This window comes from Rhopalosiphum padi, chromosome 3, assembly GCF_020882245.1.
Source record: "Rhopalosiphum padi isolate XX-2018 chromosome 3, ASM2088224v1, whole genome shotgun sequence".
Taxonomy (NCBI): Eukaryota; Metazoa; Arthropoda; class Insecta; order Hemiptera; family Aphididae; genus Rhopalosiphum; species Rhopalosiphum padi.
The window spans coordinates 21704731-21727723 of NC_083599.1; the positions used below are offsets into that span (position 1 = coordinate 21704731).

The window sequence follows — 22993 nt, forward strand, 5'->3', positions numbered from 1 at the left end:
TAAAGCATATAATATACGTATCATTTGATTGAGAAATTAATTGTGGCCCCAAGTGGCTCGGACAAACAAAATGTCTGAAGCTATTATTTTTAGTTGCATGTATAAATCAATTATAAATTAACAATGAACACTCACCTTTGTGTTTTGTTAAACTAAAGTTGTGATATTTTTTAAAATCTATGTTATTATCAGTTCTGTGTTCTGTTAACAATAACAAATTATTTATTTAAATTATTTTATTAAACAAATACACTTAGGAAACATAGAATGTTTTTAAATTCTTAATACAAATATTTTTCAGTCACAATATTTTTTTAATGATATCTTAGGTACTATACTCATCGCCTGCAGTTCTTGAAAAAGTAATTTGCACGCATAAGGCATTTTGATTCGGCATACTGAATTACTCTTTTGGCACATGTGACACCAACCAGAATATGAAAATAAACCACATAATTTGCAAACATCCATTTCTACCACATCACTGCTTAACATCAATCTTTCGATAATCAGCATACTAGCACCATATGCAATAAGACAGTCTCTTTCCATTTCTCCCATCCGAAGTCCACCATCTTTTGATCTACCTTCTGTTGGCTGCCTGGTCAACAACACCCTAGGTCCTCTGGATCGAGCATGTATCTTATCAGCTACCATATGTTTCAGACGTTGATAGAAAACTGGGCCAGAGTAAATATACGCTTCCATCGGTCTACCATCAATGCCACAGTATAGTACATCTTTTCCTAAATAATTATAATTATGTTTCTGCAACTCATCACTAACGTCAGTGACAGTTGCACCACCAAATGCACTACCGTCTTGAAATTTGCCTTCTAATAATCCAGCTTTGCCAGCTAAAAGTTCAATAAGTTTACCGACTGTCATACGAGATGGGAAACCATGAGGGTTCATAATCAAATCCGGGCATATTCCAACTTCATTGAAAGGCATATCCTCTTGATCTACAATCAAACCAACCACTCCTTTTTGACCATGTCTACTACTAAATTTGTCACCAATTTCAGGCCGCCTTGGTTGTCTAAAGTTTTCTTTGATCAAAAAACAATCACTATTTGATGTTATCATTACTTTGTCAATATATGATGGATCGTATCCTTTGTAAAATAAGGGCGTTTCTTTAAAACCTCTATCGCCGCCTACATCTTCTACAGTAATAGTTTTTGGTGTTGCTTTATTGATTGTGACTTGTTTATCAAATACTGGTTGGCCAATAGCTGCTATTCCATCATTTTCTAATGCCCTATGTTTATAGATTGGTTTTTTTGTAGCATTATCGATGATAGGTCCTTGTATAGAATCCATCATTTGATTTGGATAATGTCTTAGGAAACATTTAGAATTCCTAAATGTTCCACCTCTTCCAAAACCTCTATCAACACTAGCCTTATTCAATATAATAGCATCTTCGATATCATAGCCAGAGTAACTCATAACAGCAATTGTGGCATTTTGGCCAGCTGGTAACTTATCATAATTGATCATTGGTACTGCTTTAGAATGAACCATTGGTATGTGTGTGTACCACAAATTGTATTGAAGTGTATCTATTCTATGTTGGTAATTTAAAGCTATAGTACCTATTGCTTGTTTACCCATAGCACATTGATAGGTGTTACGGGGTGATTGATTATGATGTGGAAAAGGTATAACACTGGCACATATACCCAATATGCTAAAAGGCGCCATTTCCATATGAGTAGTTTCAGGAACAATCTTCTCTTCATTATATGCTATTAAACAATTATTCTCTTCATCAACATCAATAAATTCAATAAGAGATTGATCTATAAAATCTTGAAATGTACAATACCCTCTTTTTAAATCATCAATATGATCGTTAGTGAGTAATGGCTGACCATTTTCTACAACTAAATACGGCCTACATAGTCTACCATCACCAGAGTTGATGTAAATACACTTATGTCGTTCTGATATATAAATGGAAATAAATTTACTAAATATACCTTTCCGTCTACATCTCCTAAATTTTTCAACAAAGTCAATACATTTGTTAGTGGAACCAATGATATTTCCATTAAATATTATTAAATACATATAATCTTCATGTAAATCATTTACTGAATACAAACTGACAGGTTCAACTCCCAAATCAAGAGCTAATTGTAATACAGCATCATCGTCTTCAGATTCAGTCGTCACATGAGCTAAGAGTGAAATATTTTTTATGAGTCCACAAGCTTCACCTTCAGGAGTATCAGAAGGGCACAACATTCCAAACTGTGAAGGTTGTAATGAACGTGGTCCTGATACTTTTCGACTTTTTTCAAATTGTGAATTAACTCTAGTCATCATACCTATAGCTGATAAGTATGACAATCTAGTTAAGACCTGAGTAACACCATGTCTTTCCATTCGAAATCTCTTAATAGACCAATTACCAGTTTGAATAGCAAATACCAAAGCATTTGTAATTGTATCAGTTCTAATGTACTTGATTATATCAAACGGAGTAGCCTTTACTTTTGGTATATTCTTATCAGCTACAGATTTCAGTTCAAAAGTGAAGCGTTTAAAGGTGTCATCAAAAAGTAAAGATAAAAATGATCCAGGTAAATCTAAACACTTATTACCGTAATAATCTTTACTATCAAATAAATCTGGATTGGACAATGAAAAAATAAGACGTCTTACCATGATTGAAGTGTATATAGCTTTCATATGATAATTAGTATTAGTCACAGGTATATGAGCCAAAATCACAGTAGATAAAAAATCATGTACTTCAGTAATAACTCTGCTATCATAGTCTTCAGAGGTAAACCCCATTTTTTTTATACGATCTCCAATAAACCTAAGAGCTTGTTTTTGAGTATATATATTTAACTTGCTACTTTCTAAAAAGCATGGATACATTTGATTCATAATAGCAAACTCTGTGCCGACCATCTGTAATATTAGCTGATCTGAACAAACACCAAGAGCTTTCATAAAAATAACAAAAGGTATATTCTCTTCAAGAGCATTATGACAAACATAAATCAAATTTTTCTTAAAAATAATATTAGTTTTAGACTTTTTGTCAACAGTACTACTCATTACTTGAACTGTAGGTACTCCATTAGAATCTTTTTCAACCAATATTTTGTTTTTAGCAGGTTGTTCTTGCATCAATATTACTTTTTCAGTTCCTTTTACTATAAAATAACCACCAGAGTCATATATACATTCTTTCATTTTTGCTAACTCAGCATCTGATTTTTGGTAAAGACAGCATCGATTACTTCTTAACATTATAGGTAGACGGCCAATAATGAATCCTTTTCGAAGATATTTCATACCACTTTTAACATATTCAATGTCAACGTATATAGGAGCACAATATGTCAAGTCTCTTAGACGACATTCTTGTGGTGTAACATTTCTAGTAACATTAAAGCCATCATCCACCTAAAAATTAAAACACCATTAATACTTATAGTAAATTTTTTTCAAGTTTTTATCATTATTTTATGAAAATGTAGTACAAGAAATATAAATATTTCAAGTGTTATGTTCACAATCAAAAAACATCATTCAAAGATTCAAAGTCTGAAAATAGAATAACTACTTTTGTAGCTCCACTAGACATATGCAAGTATTTATGAATGAATTTAGTATTTATTTTAGATATAATAAATTAATATTATGAATAATTTATTTAAAACTTTTTTTAATTTTAATAGTAAGGTAGTTTATTTGAACAAGGAAAATATTATTTACCTATTAAATAGTTTTAAAGAGCTTTCAAGAAGCCTTTCAACAGCATATCACGGGTTCTGGTTTATCAATTTTTTAGGCCTGTTTTGATGTTTAAAAAATTATTTTTAACGTTTATTATATTATTATATGATGTTTCTTAGTATAGTGGTTTATTTAATATACTATATACTAATTGGGAGTGCTATACAGTTAAGACTATATAATTATGATATAATTTTATATAAGCCAGTCGATTTTAAAAAACATAAATATAATGTAAATGTTCTGTATGTATCTGTTTACAGATAATGTAAATACTATGATTTAGTCGTAAAGAAATTAATATATTTTCAAAAGATGAACGATTATTGAATAAAAATAAATAATTTTAATGAATGATAATGATACTAAATACTAGGAATAAAAAGAATAAATAATTTATACGGCTTAAATTGTGTACACTGAAGATTTTATCTTAACATTATGCAATAAACTATAAAAAAATTTTCAAAGAATAAAAAATTAGACAAAAGAAAAACTTAAAGGTAATGAAAACAATAATGAAAAATATTTATTATTGATTCAATTATCAATTATTTTTATGGCGTGAAAACATTAGATAAGTAAAAAATAAAAAATGTATATTATATTATATTATAAACAGTATATACATTTATTGGAAAGTCAATAGCTGTAATTAAAAAAACAATGTAGATATATATGTAATAAATGGTCAATAGACTACTGTTTACAATGAACAAAAATTAAAAAAATAAATAAATAAATCACTTAAATTTTTTTGAAAATAACCATTTTGATCGGTTGTATTTTGAATGAACAAAAGAAATTTATATTTCAAAAAAATACAGCATAATATTTTGGTATCTATAATGTTAAGTAATCCAAACCATAATAAAGAATAGTTACACTACTCATTGAAATTGTATATTTAATATTTATTTTGTTTTAATAATACTATTTAATATGTTCACTATACACTGCTGATTATATCCAAGTTAATTTTAACTTCTGAATCTAATATAGACTTATCTGAAAAAAACCTTTAAATATATCTTATTATAATTGGCCTAAACATTTTTAAAAGTACCAAAATAATAATACTGATAATATTAATTATACTCTGGTGAGGTTATTGATATAGTGATTTACTGATATGTATAATTAATATTACCTATTATGTTAAAATTCTATCAGTGCATCTCAACTCTCCTCCCAATCTGTAGCTCTTTTTTATGTTCCCTTTGCCTCAACCAACTTCCTTAAAAATTAACCTATCAGATGTATGATGTCTAATGCCAATGTAGATCCTTCAATTCGTTTGAATCATTTTGTATTATAAGTTAATAACCTTCTAGCTATTAGAACATTTTTGTCATTGTTTATGTAATATAATATACACTATATTGTATAGTGTAAAATGTAATGTATATATGTTCAAAAGGATTATCCCATATATTTAATAAAAATAATACAGGTGCGTAAATAACTTAATTTGTAGTCTTAATTTTTATTTTATTTTACATAACTAATTTAATAAAATGTAATTTACTATTCCTAACCCTAAGTACACAGAAATTGAATTTTTTATCAAAATAAATAAAAAAATCTTACATAAAATATCAACAAGTTGTATATTTTATAATCTATTAAATTAGCAAATTAGTTATCAAAGTGTGAAAACAATTCAATTTTATCATAATATTATGCTGTATTTTTTGAATAGAATCAAAAATTATTTTTTCCTTCATAATACAAATAAATAACAACAAAATTGCTATTTTCAAATTTTAAAAAAAAGAAAAAATTTAAGTAGCTTTTTATATTTTAGACTAATGTAAAATTGTATTATTATATACCGTATAGGCTATAAGCTATATATTATATTATTAGGGTTTGGATTTGAAGGAAAATGCCTTTCTTTTATTAATCATAATAGAAAAATAATTTTTATACAAAAATGTGTTTCATTTGATTTCTTAGACGATGGATCTTTTTTTTTTTGCCTTTTTACTTATAAATACCTTTTTTTTACCCTTTGTACTTATAAATGCCTATTTTGTGTTTAATTTTTCAGTTGATTTGATAATTTTATACACAGCTTGCGTATTATCGCTATTCGCTACAAATGGGTTTTATTATTTGCAATACGATCTATCAAGTAGCAATCTTAATTTAGATAATTATTTAAGTATGAAATACGCCCCGATAACTTCGGTGGACGAAGAAAGATCCTTTTCGATGTACAAAAATATTTTGAGCCCTAACCGTAGCCGTTTTTGTGAAGACAGCTTATCAAAATACATGGTAGTCAATTTTTTTTTTAATAACAACTAGTTTATTTTGCATTAAATTAACTGGTATAACTCAAGTAAGTTAATATTTATAAAATTGTTTGTAATTTGTATTTTTCTCAAAATACATATGTGCATTTAAAAGTGTTTAAAAAATGTTCACTATTTTATTTTGTATTATATTTATGAATTGCCTTTTTTTTTCATTTTAAATGCTTTTTTTTATTGATTATATTGCCTTCATTCCGAACCCTATATATTACTAATTAATAAACTAAATTATAATTTGCACTAGAATATTTAAATTATTTTTTTAATTACAGCTAATGACTTTCCAATTAATTTACACTGTATAAATAAATAATTCATACATGTTTTTAAGGTTTAACCAATAATTCCAATGAAAATATGATGATCTGTAAATATATTTGTATGCTGTTCTTAGATAGATTGAAAAATTACAATTAAACTAATGATAAATAATTATTTAAATACATTTTGAATCTGATAGAAATATATCAAATAAAATAGGATTTTTTTCATAGTTTTAGAATTGAGATACTTGCATTATTATCAGTTTCATATTTTTATAATAACAAAAATTGAGCTGTAGAAAAACTTAGATTCCTATGTGAATAATGTTTCTATTCTTCTTAAATCATAGTTATTTATTTTAAAACCAAAATCAATACTTTTTAGTGAAATAGTTTATTCGCATATGTTAAGGACTGTTGGCATAGTATCTATTATTCAATTGATTTGTGATTATCAGTTATTGTATTCATAAAATAAATTATATGTATGGCATATGACATTACCTAAATTATGTTATCATACCTGTGGATGGCCGACGGTAACATTTTTAAAATGTAAATAAAAGTTTGGGTCTGCATCACTTCGTACGGCATGGTTTTGCTGAATGATTTTCTTCAAGTCGCTATCGATAAATGCGTTGAAAGAGTTAATATGATGACTATATAATCCACGGGTCTCCAAATATTCTTTGACTAGAAATTCCTTGTCACGAAGCACTTCGACCATTTTTATTTTGTTTTAGTTCTTATGTCTCTGCAATGAGTAACGACAATTGACAGAGTTAAATAAATTTGGAAAACTAATACATAACGTTAAGACACTTGAAGAGTAAAATAAAACTTCTACGATAGAATTCTGAATTACGAAAAAACGTGCGTTTGTTGTTATGTTCAAGAAAATGATAAACTGACAAACGTGACAGCCTAAGTGATAACAAATGATGTTACTTCATAATAATATTATCTGTACACTGTAATAATAACTAATAAGCCCATTGCTCATAAATTGTAAATTATATTCTGGGAAAGTGTCGTAATATATTTTAATGTAAACGATCTCTAAACATAAATACCCCAAAATAATAAAATAATACTCAAGTTATAATATTATTAATTAATTAAGTATCTGTAGTTGAGTACACCTCCATACGAAATAAACTATATGCATACCTCCATGGCCCATGCACGGTAAGTACCTACCTGTTACTAATATAGTAATATCAGTGATATCCTAAAACGAAATAATTTGTGTAATACCATGAACTTATTACTTACTATATACTTACTATATCTTACCGTCTTAGTACCCATAGATGTTTAAAATGTATTAATTATCATAATTATGTAGTTACCAATGTGGATATGCAGTAGAGCTTCGATAATCCGGACAGTATAGAAGTCCATTAAATCCATTTGTTCGTAAATATTGTATGTAGTTTGCTCGGAATTCCCGGAACCCAATTGATCTATAAAATATTTTTATTGACAAAAACAATTTTCTCATTTTTATTACCAATTTATTGTTCCTACTGAAGACTGACAAAAAATTAAAAGTATTATTAAAAAAAAAATTTACCGACTAGGTAGTTATATTATTATAAAGTTTTTCAATTTACTATATATAATAGTTATTTATTACTTTTGTAATTTAAAGTGCGATAAATAAAAAGGTGGTGGAAATAAAAATCATAATCATTTGATTTGGAGGAGTAGGTATAATCCAGACAAAACGGTAATCCGGTCGATGCTCGATCCGAATTCGTCCGGACTATTGAGATTCTACTGACACTTGACAGATATCTACTTACTAAATAATTTAATTATATCATTATATATAATTAATAAAATCAGTATCGTTTTATTAATAAATAGATAATTTGAAATTTAATTAACTAAACAACTGTTAAATTATTACCATATATTAGTAATACAAATTTCAAAACCTTTCTTAAATGAATTATTACAGTTAATACCTACTACATTTAATAATATAACTAAATAATTCTTGTATAATATTATTATAGCTTAACCTAGATTCTAATTTTCAAAATATTGTTTTTAGTCTACTAAAACTTAATTAATGTCTGACTTAAGGCTAAATAGTGTAACATATTTCTTGAATTTTTTTCTTAACGTAATTAATAGTTTCAATTCAAATAACTTTGTCGTTTACGGTTCTTAACAGATAATAACGCATCTTTAATATGTATACTTAAAGCCTAAAGGTACCTACTGGCTACTGTAATGTTATAATAATAACTCATACAGTCATACATAATAATATAGATAACAAATAATAATCATAATTCATAGTCATGCCTAACAATAATAATAATTAATAATATAAATGTAAATAATGTATTAATTGTAAAGGTACGGTTTCCCTGCAGTGCCAACAGTGGAACAGCACGGCATCTTGGGACTGTGGCGAAACCGTATCTATTAATAGGTACAGTGATCTTCAAACTTTTTGACTCGCGACCCAATTTTCTTACCATACATTTTTTGCGACTCATGTCAGCTTTATTAGTCAAAAAAGTTCAAATTGCTTAATGTATATTGCTTAATAGGTAATACGTGTTTAATTTTTATTAAATGTAATGATTAGGGCTCCGGACTTCTAGGAGTTTGCATGTTTTTAAATAATCATTAAAAACATAGCTAAGTAATATAGAAATTTGTTTCACAACAATATGAGTTTATATTTAAAAATGTATAGTTGCATATTTTGCATATTTGACCATTTTTAATTTATAAGTGCATAATTGACAATTATTTTATATGAATGGGTAAGTTTTTAATTTCCAACTTCAGAAAATATCTAATATAGTTCAATGTAATGCTCATGGTAATAAGTACTATATTAAAAATATACAAATATATTCAATTTAAGTTGTTTTCTAAAAAAATTAAAAATTTTTGTTTTAGGTATACTAATACTTAATGTAAGATGAAAACAAATCTGAAAAAAGAAAATAATTAATCAAATTAATCTGTATAATAAAATTTATCTATTTATGTATCATATCAACAAATAATATTATTATTTATTACAAAATAATATACTTTTTTAATACATATTTTAATAGCATATTTTTAGAGCATAAATACATGCATATTTTAAGATTTTTTAAGGGCAGGTTAGGTTTTTAGCCCTAGTAATGATACAAAAAAAAGTACACGTATTACCTAACCAAATTAAAAAAAAATTGTCATCCTCGACTAATAAATTTCTTTTTTTTAAGTGTTTTTTGACTAAACATTATGCTATAATAAAACGATATCAACTCCGAACACAAGGACAAATTAATAATTATGATCATTTTAAAATATACAGTTTCAAAAAGATCATAGCATTCATAACTTACTTAAAAATAACAATATCAATAAAAGGCTACGTGGCCGGGGGCCCCGGATAATAATCGTACCTTTAAGTTTTATAATAGGTCAGTTCACTCTAATATCAAAACTAACAGCACAATATTGAAACTTGTGAACGAAAATTTGCTATGTCGCACGTGTATAAGACTGAGACAACATATGCGGGTATTACGTCTTCTTACCTTTTACAAATATAAAATAGTACGGTTTACTCAAAAATTTGTTATACCTACGAAATAATTTTTTTGTGTCATATCTAACATACATAACATATAAAAATATTAAATAATATAATATGGATTTTTTAAATTTTAAACAGTAGACTTATCGCGAGCGCGACCCATAGTTTGAAGACCACTGTCACTTTGTCACTTTTCGATAGTTCATACAATAATTTAATAATTTAAGTACCTATACATAGAATTAATCGAGTTAAAACTGTGTATTAAATGAAATAGCCTGTAAGAAATTTTCATATTTTGTTCTTTTTCATTGTAGTCTATGCATATAGCCGTTGCCGTTTTAATGTAGTTTGATTTTTTACTGTTAATTTTCTTTTTGTATTGGTTGTATAGTTTCTAAATTATACTAAATTATTTTGATATCATCTAAAACAACTTTCAGTTTCATTTTATGAAACAAATAAGAACACAAATTAAATGTAAAGCTCATATAATTAAATTGTGGAATTTTTCCATGGGCTTTTTTTTTAGGGAAATTTTTTCTGTGAATCTTTTTAGTTTTTATCATGGACTTTTTTTCCTTGATTATTTTTCGGGGATTCCAATCATCGTTATCGTCGAATCGTTGGAAATTACTATAGATGCATGGTAGATGACTAATGCGCATTACTTACTGCATAAGACATAAGACAAGAATACCTATTAAGATTTATATTCAATATTATATAAAATACTGTAATGAGTTAAAAATAAGGTAAAAGGTTCTAATCTAATGTTGGCATAAAAGTATATTAATGTATCGTATTTAAAATGATATACTCAACTCATTACTTTATATATTATTAATTAATATGAAATCTTAATATGGGAAGTGAGAATAGGCGAAACTATGGGCTATGGCCTGACTTAATACTGACTAAAAATGTGTATATATTATATATTTTAATAATTATTTAGGCACGTATACATTTGTACGTTTTATATAATACTATAATATAATATAGTATATAGGTACAAAAGAGGATTATAATATAACATACTAAAGTGATTTTTTTAAAATGCCTAATAGTGTATATTTTATTTAAAATTAAAAACTTTATTTTTTACATCTAAAATTTGTGAAATTTCCGTTACGTGCCTACTGCACAGTTATTATACCACTCGTATCTATTAGAAGTGTACGAATATGTGGACTAGATATGATTTCTTAAATTAAAAAGTACACACTACACAATAAACATAATAATTAAATTTATTTTTAACATTGATTATGGGAATACGAAGTCGTATAGTCTATTCTATGTACTCGAATAATCGGTATTATTAGTTATTGTTTAATTTAAACATTTGACGTTTATTTTTATATTATAGTAAGTAATAGTTAATTTTACGTAACAGTTAGTACTTTAATAATATTATTATCATATTATTTATTTTATTATAAATTCATATTTTTTTTTTTTATTTTTTTTTTTTTTGTATGAGTTACAGCAAAATAAAAAATCGATTTTGTTGAAAACTGATTATGCGTAAAAATTCCCGTTTTTTCGTTACTTTTTTAAGGTTTTTCCTGACACTTTTGAAAACTTCTGAAAATTACTGATCCCCCTCCCAAGTACCAACTAGATAAATTTTCCTTTTCAAAGAAGGGCTGAAGTCAAAAATCAAAACATTATTTCTACTCCAAAACGTGATGACAGACACACAAAAAATAAAAAAAAACATATATCATTGAAAAATCAATACATTCCTCACTTCGTTTAGAATCTAAAATCATTTTTTCTAAGAAAATATTAAATATGTTTACTTTGCGTTTGAAAATCAATAAAATATGAGTAAGTATAAGTACTTTACATAATAATCGGAGAAAAAAATAAGGAAAAACGGAAATCTTGACGCTAATCTAATTTTTTTTTAAATTGATTTCTCTCAAAATTATCACCAGATGTTTAAATTATTATTTTTGTACACGGTATTGTTTTCAAAATATATTGAAATTTTTTAACTATTTATTGACAATTATATTTTACAATGTTTTAAGTTTTTTAAATTTAATTATTTTTACTCTATGAAAAACAAAAAAATTTAATACGATGTCTCTAAAATATTGTTCATATACCAATCGAAAAATATCAGACACATTGACACGATTTTTACTTTATTGGAACTTTGGAAGTTCAAAATTCGGTATAATTCAACAAAAAAGGATGAAAATTTACAAATTATTTTGTACTTAAAAATTCATAAAATATTCAAATTTTAGTTAAAAATTGAATAGTAAATTCTTAAGTATTTAGTTCCCGCATAGTGTTTTTCGTGAAACCAAAAAATCTAGGAAATAAATAATCACAATAGTAATTATTTTTTATAGACATTTTGAAGTTAAAATTAGGATAAATGATATACTTACACATTTTAACAATGACGGATATCAATTTTTTATGTTGTTATAATTAAAAAACATTAATTGTGAAGACAAATGGTATAAAAAAATATTTTAAATTTGAATTATTCGTTTTATTCCTATAGATGCAGTTTTAGTAAATATTTTACTCTGTTAAAAAGCCTGACAATTGAATACAAGATCGTCAAGATCTCACATCATTTGTTCTAATAGATGTATTAAAATATTTAAAATACGAGTTTATAAAGGCACAATTTATTTTTTTAAACACTAGAAGTTTTTTCCTAAATTATTATGTAGTTGAAAATTTATAAAATGTGCAATTTTAAAATGTATCAACACAATTTTCTTTTATAGATATGTTTAGTTTAAATTTGGACGAAATTACATATTTAAACTATGGATAATATTGATATTCATTATTTTTTTTTTTTTCAAAAACATAATTCGTAAGAAAAATTTTACGCGTATTTATTACGATATATTATTTTCAAATGCAATTAAATGGAACATAGCAAATTTTACGTTCACAAAAATGATTATAACCATATTAATTTCTCAAATTAGAGTGAAATGACCTTTTATAAAATTTAAAGTTTAGAACATTATCTAAGGAATCTCATAGGCGTTTTATTATATTTTTATTTTAAAGCTAGTTATGAATTTTTTAAGATGTATAAACAATTTACAATTTTTAAATACTCATAAGTCATAACTCGCTTTAAAATAAAAATATAATGAAACGCTTATGAGATGCCCTAGATAATGTTCTTAACTTTAAATTCTGTAATAGTTCATTTCACTCTAATTTGAGAAATTAATATGGTTATAGTCATTTTTGTGAATGTAAAATTTGCTATGTTGCGCGTGGGTTAGAGAGATAACAAATACTACGCTGGCATTCTCTTAACAATTTAATGCAAATATACAGTACTAATAATGGTACTCATAGATAATGATGAAACACACTACGAAATTAAGAATATTTAAAAAATATAATATTTGAAAAGGTATTTAAAGTCTACCTATTGTAATTTTTACGTATGTTCACGTAGTTGTTTTATTTACATAGAACATTATATGATTTTGACGTTTGCGAACACATTTCTTATAAATTGTACTAATAAGTCGTAATTGTTCACAGTTATTTGTTGTTTTTGTTAATAACAATTTAGAAAGTTCAGTATAATTATACCGTTAATTTTAACTTTTATGACTGAAAAATATAACTATTTACTTCGAAACCAGATTCATTAAAGAAACTGTCTTAAATAATGTTGAATATGCAGACATGCAGTACCTAAGTAAATAAAATAAATATTTAAAAAAGTTTTATATGGTAAGACTATGGTATAACTTTTCTAAAACTTCGCATTCTACAAAAAAATGGTTATTTTAACACATAATATAAAATGTTGTTATTATGATATTCAATATATGTTCTTTTGAGGTCCAACGCAGTGACACCTCGAGATCAAATTTCTGTTCTATGGAATGTTGAATTTCAATTTTAAAATTAAGAAATTGCTAAAACCAAATTTCCTGCAAAATATTTTTTTCAAAACTTTACTTTTGAATCACCATTTACCGTATAAAGAATTGAGTTGAACAACTTTTACTAATTGGAAGATTATCTAGGGACGCATCTTAGTCGATCCTTGAACATTTTATCTCAATGGGGCCAGTATTAAAGATTTAGTTTTGGAGTTAGATTTTTGATAATGTAATAAATTAATAACTAATAATAAATTGAGTTTTTAGACAAAAATTCATGAAAAAATCAGAATTTGGACAGTTACACAATTATAAATGAGTAGACAATATTTTTATATTATGCAATGGTTTGTGAAAAAAAATAGGAAATTGCGAAAATATTAAGCATGCGGTAGGGTTGCCTATACAAAACACCTTCAAATCTGTATGCAAATATAATAAAATACATAATGCGCTCACTTTCACTATTTGAGGTGTACTGTATGATAAAATAATTTATAAAATGAATTGTATCATAGAGATAGAATAATAAAAGAATCAACTAATAATTTATATTTCAAAAATAATAAAATTGTATAGAATTTCCTTACATAAACACCTTCTATTGACGAAAGAAAGGATCTGACAACCTGGCTATATTAATTAAGCAAATGAATATATTATGATCACTATTATTATTGAAAAATTAACAAAAAATAGAACACAAATGTCATTAAAAATGTACTCATTAGTTATGATTTTTTTTTATAAGGAGGTATTATAAGTTTATATTTTGATATTTATCGAAACCACAAAAGAAAACAAACTGTTTTGTGGTTAATAGTTGTCTTTCTTGTATTTTTAAGTTTTGAAAATTGTATACATGATTATTCATACGTAGTTGTGGTTACTAAGATTGAAATCATAAAATCTAAATATCTACAAAGATAATTATTTGTGATACACTTTTGAAGTTCAAATTCAATTGAAATCATGGTATGTAACTAGAAAAAAACAACCTCGGAAAAAATTATTCCATATATTATATAATATGTAAACATGTTTTTATAGCTACCTTTATACAAATATTTTAAAATACATATAGGCAATAGGCATGATTTATTTTTTTAACCATCAAAAGTTCAAATTTGGACAAAATTCATCGAAAGGTCAAGGATTTGTGGTTGAAGCGTGAAGCAAATACCTACTGATTACTGATTATCGCTGTGAAAAAACTAAAAACCATTGGAATATACTAAATGCATTAAAAATAAAATTCCACGTTTAATAATAAATGTGTGTATTAATAAAAAAAATGCACTTGAAAAAGAGAAATCTAGTTATTTTATAATGAAATCAAGGAATATAAAAAATGTATATACACAAATTTGATTTCGATACGTTAAAATGTGTAGAAAAATTATCTGCTAAATAATTTGCAGTACTTATATAAAGCGATTCTCAATTATTGAAAAACTGAAGTTAGTTTCTCCGTAAGAACTATCGCCAAGTCGTATAACAGAAAATCTCAAAATTTTGAACTTGTGGTGTTTGAGACGTTTGAGTAGGTACATTTGAAAATTCCAAACACGAGATTTTAAATAGCTGCATTATTGAAGAAAAAAGGAGTAAGAACTGAGAGTGCTCGGTGAATCACTGTTAGATTAGGTTAGACAGTGGAGTTTTTCATATTTTCATATAATTATAGTCTTTTTCTTCTTCTTTCTTATATAATAAAACGCTAATAATAGTCACGTTCACGATAATCAGGATCGCAGCAGTCGCATAGAAAAAAGGTGTATGTCATAGTAATTTATTACAGTAACAATATTACTCTATGGCATAGAGTCTACGGTCTATATTATATATGCGGTCGATTATATTGTATTATATTATATTGATTATTAATTATTATTATTATTTCTACTGACGTGATTTTTCGAATATTTTCCACTTTTCATAGGATTTTAAAACTCTTCCAGAGTTTTTCCGACCCGTTCTTTTCGTATTTGCGTAATGTGCGTCTTTTGAAAGCCGTACGTGTATATTATGTAATATTTTTCTGTGGTAAGATTTATATTATGTAAATTAACTATGCGTCTATGCTTCTGGAGTGTAATAGATATCCAACACTTAACTAATAAAAATCAATGCATATAAATGTTATAATGTATTTTTATTAATATAATATGCAGTATTAAACAATAGTATTCATTAGCTACCATGTCTTTGTTCAATTTTGCTCAAGAGTAAATACATTATTTAATAATTAATAACAATAATAAAATTAATAATCATCAATAAGTTTTAAATTAGAGTTTCAATAGTTTATATATTATATTAAATATTCGAGTACAATTCTGAATTCTACAGGTTTTAAATTTAAATAATTATAATCTTAATTTGTTGAAAAAATTGGTAACTACCTAATGAAACACAATATATGTATTAATATTTAAAATATGTATTGAAATTATACAGATCATGTATGAGCATTAATATTTAATTCTTTTACATTCAAATAGTATATAATATATATTAGGAATTTATAATAGGAATAATATACATAAATCGGTAATTGTTGAAATAATATGCATTAAAAAGACAATTAATAAGAATATTCGAGTTTCATTACACACGAATTATTTGAATCATATGAGTGAGATAGTGCTGGACGCAAAACTCGTCGCGGCTCAGAAAAACGTTTTAAGTTCTCGAGATTCGGCACTGTAAATATTATAATATTTACGATATGTTATATACTCTAACAAGTTAGGTATCCTATACCTATACTATTCGAAGTTATATATAAGTTATGTATAGTATTCGAAGAGTTTATACAAATTTTGATTTAATTTGCTACACGTACATCATCCGCGATCCGACATATAGTCTGCAGATTATCGACCTGCCCGACCTGATGGGAAGTTTAATTTCATTTAAATAGTTTTTCCCCGATAAGTTTTAACACGTAATTGAACCTTTCTCCTACAAAACAGCATCAGACTTTCGACTTCAGGAATACAGGTATCGATTTCCATCGATTGAGGGCTGATAGCTAGATCCCCAATTACCATTCTTCATATTCATATTTTTTTTTTCATTAAAAAAAAAAACCGGGTATGCGACGGACATGGTATTACACCGATTGATGACTGATCACTGATAGTTACACTCAATTACAATTTTCGGCATGTTTTTATTATTTTTGAAATAAAAAACGAACCAGGCATGTGATGGGACAAACTTTTACACCAAATGATAACTGATACGGTAAATTACTTTATCACATTTTTAGTGACCAATTTCTTGACACCCGATCACCATTCCCTACCGATTTTCCGGTGAAAAATTTCAACCACCTCGAAGGCGGTTTCTACACACCGGAATCGAGATTCACCAGCCCCTAGTATATTCATCAAATATACCAGCGGCGAAAAATAATTTTGCCCTCCATGAATTTACCTCAGGGCAACCACAGACATATGTATATTAAGAGGGTGCCAGCGTAGTATTTATTATATCTAACCCACGCGCAACATAACAAATTTTAAGTTTACACTAATGACTATAACCATATTAATTTCTCAAATTAAAGTGAAATGACCTCTTATAAAATTTAAAGTTAACAAAATTATCTAGGGCATCTGAGTGTTTTAAGATGTATAAACAATTTATAATTTTAAAATACTCATAACTCGCTTAAAAATTAATATATAATAAAACGCTTATAAGATGCCCCAGATAATGTACTTAACTTAAAATGTTATAAGAGGTCATTTCACTCTAATTTGAGAAATTAATACAGGATAGGGCAAATCAAACGGCGTAGTTTTGAAAGGTTGGTACATTCCGTGTGGTGGGTATAGTGCGATTATGATGGTGTCATTTCGTCAGGCAGGCCATGCCGTTATCGATCATTACCGTGGTTACTGGTTTGGTCTAGTGAACAACGAGGCTTCGCCGTCCGTACGTTTTTTTAAATTGGTTGTCTCTGAGGGGTGATGCGGGGTGGTCTGCACGCTCACCGGATTTGAGCATTTGTGATTTTGCTTGTGAGGCTATCTGAATAAAAAGGTTTTTAAACATCGGCCTCACACCTTGGAAGACCTCAAAGAGCGAATTAGGGAGGAAATTGGTGCTATACCACTATACCAATCAAAATGTGTCAAAATGCGACCGAAAACTTCAAAAATCGCCTTCATCAGCTAACCTGCTGGCGACCATCATCTTTCTGATATAATTTTTGAAACTTGATACATAAAACGGAATGAAATACTGAAAAAAATTAAATAAACATAATTTCTGAAAGTTGCGTAGTTTTTTTTAATAGCCTTTCAAAACTGCACTGTCTGTTTCGCCCCATCCTGTTTAATGGCTATAGACATTATTACTGTAAAATAAATGTAAAATTTGCTATGTTGCGCGTGGGTCAGAGAGAAAACAAATAGTACGCTGACATCATTTTATACTAGATAGCCGACTATGCACTTGACTGTGCATCTAAATATGAATCCTGGTCGCCATATACAGGTTGGGCAGTACTCGGAATGGAAAACATTTTGAACCGGAACCACAGGCGCAATTTGAGTTTTAAATTTTGGGGGGGGGGCTATTATAATCTGCATGTATGTACTTGATGTATGCTCCCTGAAGGCGGAAGGATATATTATATACAAACCATTTTGGGGAGCTATGATTGATTTTGAGGGGGATTAGCCCCCCCAAGCCCCCTCAAATTTCGCTTATGACCGGAACGCTATATATTGTTATTAACAGAGGTGGCAGTTGAAGAATGGGTTAAGGGGTTATAACCCCCCTCCCTGAAATTTATCCGAGGCCTAGTATAATAACCTATATAATCTTATGTATATAAATACATATATATATTTTGTAATAATGTATTGCTAATAATATATCGCCCAACCTATGCATGGCGGCCAGGCTTAAATTATTAAAAGTAGTCGGCTATCTAGTTTAATATATATATATATCTGTGGGGCTAACCTAACAAATCGCAGAGTATTCTACACGTTGGTAATGCGTTATCAACTCGTTGAATATTATATAACATTATTATGTAAGTATTTACATTTTCGTCTGAAACCCCGCGACGGTGCATTGCTATATTATGGTAATCGTCGTAATCGCACTCAAAGTCGCTGTACATAGTGTACACTGCCTTACGGCCAGAACAGCACGACACAGGGACGTATTACCTATACGTACCAACGAATATATTATAATATATTGAATTATTTTACTAAATATTTACCGCTATCTAGCGGTAATAACGATTTTTGAGAAAAATCAATAGTCACGTCCCACGCGAATACTCACCCGTGTCCTGTACCGGAGCTTTTTCGTCCATGAATCAAATAAGTTCAATATAATTTCGTACAATTGCAAACAAATATGTTTGATCAACATTAATCAATCCCACTGATTTAGGTCGTTAAACAGTCATTTTTGCAAATATTTCGTCCACTGTTTCGGGTTTGAACGCGTTTAGAAATATTTTATCCGTCTTGGACGGACATTGTTTTTTTTCCATTCCTTATGTTTTCACCTGTCGTGTGACCCACAGATCGTATCACTGATTCTTTATCTCCGATTCTTTTCTAATCTTAATTCTATACTCTTCGATTTTTCATTATTCCGCAGGTCTTCGTTCGTGCACGTCTAGCCTGAACTCCGATCTTACGGTTATTGGTATCGGACATTTTTTTTCTTTTACTCGACTCAAATTTTCATAAGTAAGTCATATCCACCCTCTAACCTACCGTCCGCAAAACGAAAGTTTGCATCGCAACCGCCTTCCGACCTTCTATGGGTTGTGGCCGCGGTTCGGTGTTGATAAATGACTTCCCTCTCCGCTCTCCCACTCCTTCAATCCCGTCGCCATTAGGGCGTTCACTTGACACGGACGTTAACAGGTCCTGGAGAAATTGCATTAACATTTTTTGTCGTGGAAATAATATAAATTTTATTTTTCATTCCGTTTTTTTAGAACTTTTCTAAAGATACCGATCAAGATGGCTCCTTCATTCGGTAATATCGGTAGAGAGGCACGTAACTTATTCGACATTGGTTATGATGTGCTCGACGGGTTCAGGTTAGATGTGAATACGTATAAAAAATTGGGAATCTCGGCTGGCGGTATTCAAGGATTGGAGACAGGCGATGTTGTTACATCTTATTTTGAAACCAGATACAAGCTAAAAAAATTTAATTGCTGTGAGTCATCCCCAATTAAAGATCATGATTTTTCATATTTCCCTTTATCTTGTTAGTTTAACAATTTTAATTGGTTTCGATTAATAAATTTGCCAATTTTATCAATCTATGTATTTTAAAAATTATTTGCTCATTGATATTACCTAATTATTTTTCCATACTTAAACATCTACAAATTGTGTTCAATTTTTAATACAATTTTATTTATTTTTTTAAGTAATTTTTTTGGCTGAGAGATGGACCATGAATCATAATATGACTACTGAAGCTACTATAATTGGATTGTTACCCGGTGTCACACTTACAACTAGTGGTACAATTGACTGCCAGAACCAGTAAGTTAAAATAATAAAATTCAATCAAATTTAATATATACATAATTTTAATTTTCCAAAGTTCTAAGGGTGTGGATGTGAAAACTGAATACAAGAATAATCATGTCTCACTCAGCTTGGACACTAAATTCAAAAATCTCAAACCTATTATTAATGCCTCGGCTGTAGCTGCTTACAATGGTAATTAATTAAATACTTATTAACATTAAATACTTCTTGGCAACCCAAGTAAGTTCAGCGCAAGCTATTCAATTTTTACATAGTATGTTGTAAATGTTTAATTTTAGAAAATAGCTTCAGTTGTTTGATTTTGATAAAATTAATATGATTACAATCAGTTGTTCTTAAATAATATCATGTAAAAAAAGGTTTGGGTCAACAGCTGATATTTGACCTACCTATATTATAATTTCTTGTATAAGCCACTTGTTTGTCCGCTGCCTCATGCTGTCTCATGCATCAACATTACTTTTTTTCAGCCTTTGCCCACTAAAACCATTTATGTATGTACAATGTTTTCTACACCATTAAATAAAATACATTTTAAGTTTTTTTTGTTAAATATTGTCAAGATATTTTTCATACATATTTATTTTTAATATACTAGTATAGTGGAATTTAATTTGTTATTATGTATCAAAGGTATAATATATATTTTTTAAATTGTAATTTAAATATTTAAAATTACTTCACTTGCATGTCTAAATATTATTTTTTCTTTTATAAATTATACATAATATAAACATCAATTTAATAAAATTAATTTATTATAGTGTATTGATTAATAATCAGTTTAGGTTAAAGTATTTTGTAGGTTTTTTTTAAAAGAGATCGAATTTTTTAGTCTACACCACAGTTTAGGTATATTAAATATTGTTGTCTCCAAACCGTTAAAATTAGTCGCATTTAATGTTGATGTTGAATTTGGCAGTAAGTGCTCTAAGTTGCATAACATAAACTATATGATCTAGATCGTTTTCAACCTAAATGACTTTACATTAAAAGATAATAACACTTGGGTTACCAATGACATGTATTAGTTAACATGTTAATTGATTATTTTTCCTCTTTAGGATTGTTGGGCGGTCTTTATGTTAAATATAATACAAACCAAAAAGCATTGAAGTATAGCAGCTTATCTCTCAGCTATAAAACTGAAAAATTTGTGTTAACCACCTCAATGTAAGTAAAATAACAATACATTTAATTGTTTTTATTATTAATTGTTTTATGTTTTACAGAAATGATAAAAATGTATTTACTGGCTCAATTATCAAAACATGTTCTAAACGATTAAATTTGGGTTTGCATGTTATTTGGTCATCTATAAACCATGGTTCTTTAATTAGTGTTGGATCCAAATACCAGTTTAATAAAGCTGTCAAGTTGCGTACTAAGATTGTTAATTTGGATCAGTTGTATCTAGGAACTGAAATTAATGTAAAAAAAGGTATGGTTCCCATAATTTGTCATTAAAAAAAAATTATAGAATTATAAGTAACATAAATTTGATTTTAGGTGTGAAATTGACATTTGCAAGCATATTTCTATATCATAAGTTGCTCCTAGTTGATCACACATTTGGTATTGGATTGGAACTTAATTCGTAAGCAACATACAGCAATGGCAACGCGTAAACAATTTTATAGGGTAGACAATAAGAAATGGTGTTATATAAAATGTATTTAAAAATAAATAAACATAACACAATTTGTCTATAAGGCCCTAAACCACAATTGGAACTGACTACTGACATACAGCCAAACTTTTTTAATTTTAACTTTTTATGTTACATGTAAAATGTAGCTAATATACCCATTGAATATATTAATATATTTATAAACTATATTATCCAAATGTTAAATTACATATGCCTATGGTTAAATTTGTTTTAACATATAATATGATAATAATGCTTTAAACTTTATCGTTCATTCTTTAATCAAAGTTGTATGCTTTTACTCTGAAAATTTCTCCATAAATTATTATTAGGTTCCATTGATTTTTCTGAAACACTGTTTTTTTAAATTAATTGTCCAAATACCTGAAATTTGAAATAATTTTATCCATTTTTTTATGATAACAATTATATTTTAACCAATCCTACTAATATAATGGTTACCAGTAATAGGTACATAAATTGTTGATTTTATTGAATACCGAGTTTTTTATTATCGGTTTTATATTAATTTATAAATATATTAAGTTTTCTTATTATGTTCTATTTTTGATTTAAGTTATTCTTATTATATTCAATTTATTATTAAATGTGAACAGTTATATTATTGACTTATTATAAACAATGTTTATGTTTTTTGTACACAATATTTATAAATTTATTATTATGTTATGGGATTTATGGATTAAAAAAATTTTTCTCATTATGTTCTATTTTTTATTTAAGTTATTCTTATTATATTCAATTTAATATTATATGTGAACAGTTATATTATTGACTTATTATAAACAATGTTTATGTTTTTTGTACACAATATTTATAAATTTATTATTATGTTATGGGATTTATGAACTAAAAAAAATGTTATTAATTTACTATTAATTTTTTTAATTTATAATTTACCACCCAAATTTTAATGTACTATTATTTTTTTTTATATTTAATTTTGTTAAC

At 27.3% G+C, this 22993-nt stretch overlaps 2 protein-coding genes across 2 annotated transcripts; one reads left to right on the forward strand and one right to left on the reverse strand.

Annotated features, from left to right (window-relative positions):
* Positions 1 to 199: 199 nt before the first annotated feature.
* LOC132926571 (DNA-directed RNA polymerase III subunit RPC2) lies at positions 200 to 7253 on the reverse strand. The gene is made up of 2 exons (XM_060990939.1): positions 6873 to 7253; positions 200 to 3432 (listed from the first exon to the last, which is right to left on the reverse strand). The coding sequence occupies exons 1-2, from the start codon at positions 7074 to 7076 to the stop codon at positions 298 to 300; spliced, it is 3339 nt and encodes a 1112-aa protein (XP_060846922.1). The 5' UTR covers positions 7077 to 7253; the 3' UTR covers positions 200 to 297.
* Positions 7254 to 19821: 12568 nt separating this feature from the next.
* On the forward strand, positions 19822 to 21547 carry LOC132924903 (uncharacterized). The gene is made up of 4 exons (XM_060989344.1): positions 19822 to 20026; positions 20244 to 20361; positions 20423 to 20541; positions 21435 to 21547. The coding sequence occupies exons 1-4, from the start codon at positions 19825 to 19827 to the stop codon at positions 21545 to 21547; spliced, it is 552 nt and encodes a 183-aa protein (XP_060845327.1). The 5' UTR covers positions 19822 to 19824.
* The last annotated feature ends 1446 nt before the right edge of the window (positions 21548 to 22993 follow it).